At 59.8% G+C, this 2,386-nt stretch overlaps 1 protein-coding gene across 1 annotated transcript; it reads right to left on the bottom strand.

Annotated features, from left to right (window-relative positions):
* Window positions 1-330: 330 nt before the first annotated feature.
* TFF1 (trefoil factor 1) lies at window positions 331-2,098 on the bottom strand. The gene is made up of 3 exons (XM_058661217.1): window positions 1,849-2,098; window positions 800-952; window positions 331-548 (listed from the first exon to the last, which is right to left on the bottom strand). Exons 1-3 carry the CDS (start codon window positions 1,922-1,924, stop codon window positions 532-534), a joined length of 246 nt encoding a protein of 81 aa, XP_058517200.1. The 5' UTR covers window positions 1,925-2,098; the 3' UTR covers window positions 331-531.
* Between the last annotated feature and the right edge of the window lie 288 nt (window positions 2,099-2,386).

The raw sequence follows: 2,386 nt of genomic DNA, 5'->3' as shown, positions 1-2,386 counted from the left end.
GCAGGACTGCGCGTGCTGGAGGTGCCTCTGACCCCAGGATGGAGTGGGCAGCTTTGATGTGCGCCTTATCTTCCTGCCTCACCCATGGTGGTGACAGGTGACGTGTTGGCTCCCCTCCCCCAGGTGTATGTGGGCACACCTTGAGGTGTCGCTGTCCAGGGTCCCTGTCACCACCCAGCCGACTCAGAACAGCAGTTCCCAAACTCCCAAACTCCCTGCCCTGCCCTTCCCGCACAGATCCGCCTTTCCCAGCCCCAACACAGCTCTCCCTCTGGGATCTGAAATCGAAACCTCAACTCATTTCTGCTTTTTAAAAAAAGACAAGGGCCATGGAGCCACATTCATCTTTTTTTAATCTTCAAGACCAATGGAGGGACTAGAAACCCGAGGAGCAGACTGAGAGGGGTCTTGGGGTCTGTCCATGCAGGACTCAGCACCGGTGTCAGGCACACAACGACCAGCACCCGTCAGTTGGTCAGGTGGGTGAGACACACAGGCAGGTCCCAGCGGGGCGTCCGAACAGGTGGGCCGCTAGAAGGGGCACTCCTCTACAGTGGGAGGGGAGACAGGGCAGTGAGAGTCCAGGTTTTTTTTCTCTTGTGAATTCTCACACCCACCCCCGCCCCACCGCCCTGTGCCCTGAGCGAGCTGGGGTGCACTAGCTCACAGGCAAGAGAGACCCAGGAAACAGGCCACCCAGCACTGTCCCGGTGGTTCCCCGGAGCGGAGCTCAGCCTGGAGGCCACACAGCTGGCCCTCGGCAGCCGCCCCGCCCCCACCCAGGGCCACATGTCCCTACCTTCAACAGGGTTGTCGACAGCCACGGGGTAGAAGCACCAGGGGAAGCCAGTGATGTCGCTGTTAAAACAGCAGCCCTTGCTCTTGCACTCAGACTCCGTGACGCCGGGGAAGCCACAGTTGATCCGTTCCTGAGGGGTCATGGTGCATGTCTCTGCAGCCAGAAACAAAGGCCCAGGATGCGGGGCTGAAGGCCAGAAGATGCCAGGGCATCCTCAGGTCATCCATCAGGGTCTGAACTTGGGATGTGCAGGTGGAGGAAGCAGACCCCTTGGGAATCCAGGGGCTGGCTGGCAGTGCCAGGTAATAGAAGGATCTAGAACACTTTCCTTCCTGGCTCTGTGTCTCAGAAGCAGAGGGCGGGAAGAAGATGACCCACTCCACCTCCACTATGCCCAACGCCCTTGGGCCTGGGGTCCTGCTGTGGACTCTGGAAGCTCCCACACCATCCCGCCTCTTTCCTGCGCAGCTGCTCCAGCCATGTCCATCCTGAGCGGTCACCAACTGGAAGCCACTGCCTCACTCTCTTCCCCCACACCTCTGCAGCAACCCTCCAAGGGGGGATGTCAACCAGCACTTCCTTCTGGCTGCCACCCCCTTGTGACCCCACCGGCAAACAGCTCAGCACGTGGCAGCCAGCTGCACCCTCTCGACACCCTGGGGAGCTGCCCCAGTCTGCAGCAGCAAGGCTAAGTCAAGTTCACAGGAAAGATGAGGCCAGCCAAGCTGGGGCAGAGATAGGAGCACACAGGAGAGCAGAGGTGGTCCTGGCTCCCACCAGTGGCACATGGAGGCTCGCTGTGTGGCTCTGGCCATCCTGGGGTGAACTTATCTTGACCTCTGAAAGACCCGTTCAAATTACGGTATACTAAAGGTGGTAGAGTGCTCCATCAACATGGCAAGCCAGGACCAGCCTGGGGAATTGCTTGAGGTCTCTATGGGCCCTGCAGCTCGCTCTGCTGCACCTGCCTGGGTCATCTCGTAGAGGCCAAGGGCAGGGAAGGCAGCTGGCTGGCCGTGACCTGGGAGAAGCCAGAGGGGCAGCCTTACCTTGCTGTTCCTGGGCCAGGCAGCCGAGGGCCAGCACGAGGGCCACGAGCAAGATGCAGGCCGCCTTGGGGTGCATGGCGCTTCTGCTTGCTCTCCAGCCAGGGATGGGGGCCCGATCCAGACTTGGGTTTTATGCTTTTATGCGGCACCCACTGTTTGCTGAAGGAGTATGAGATAACATTTGCCTAAGGGAGACCCAGCCCTGCCCTGATTGTGCACGGAGGCATAGCTAGGTAACAAGTCACTGTGGCTGGGTGACAAGTCGGATAGAGAAAGTGCAGTGTAGTCATCTTGCTGGAGGGAGACGCAGAAGGTTCCTCCCTTATCGCGGGGAGTCTCCTCCAAGGTGACCTTGATTCACGGCCTGTTGGCCAGGCCCTCCCGTGGGAGGGGATGTCACACCTGCTTCTAAGAGCAGACAACCGAGAGACAACCTGGCAAGCCACCCTGTGTTCTCCGGGGCAGCCCTACCCTGGTGGTCCAAGGCAAACCCAGATGTGGGCACAGTGCCCTCAGATCCTTCGCAGAGGGTGCGTAG

The sequence above is a fragment of the Ochotona princeps genome, chromosome 3 (assembly GCF_030435755.1).
Source record: "Ochotona princeps isolate mOchPri1 chromosome 3, mOchPri1.hap1, whole genome shotgun sequence".
Taxonomy (NCBI): domain Eukaryota; kingdom Metazoa; phylum Chordata; class Mammalia; order Lagomorpha; family Ochotonidae; genus Ochotona; species Ochotona princeps.
Note: the sequence above shows the minus strand (reverse complement) of the source record. Positions and strands in the feature narration are given on the sequence as shown.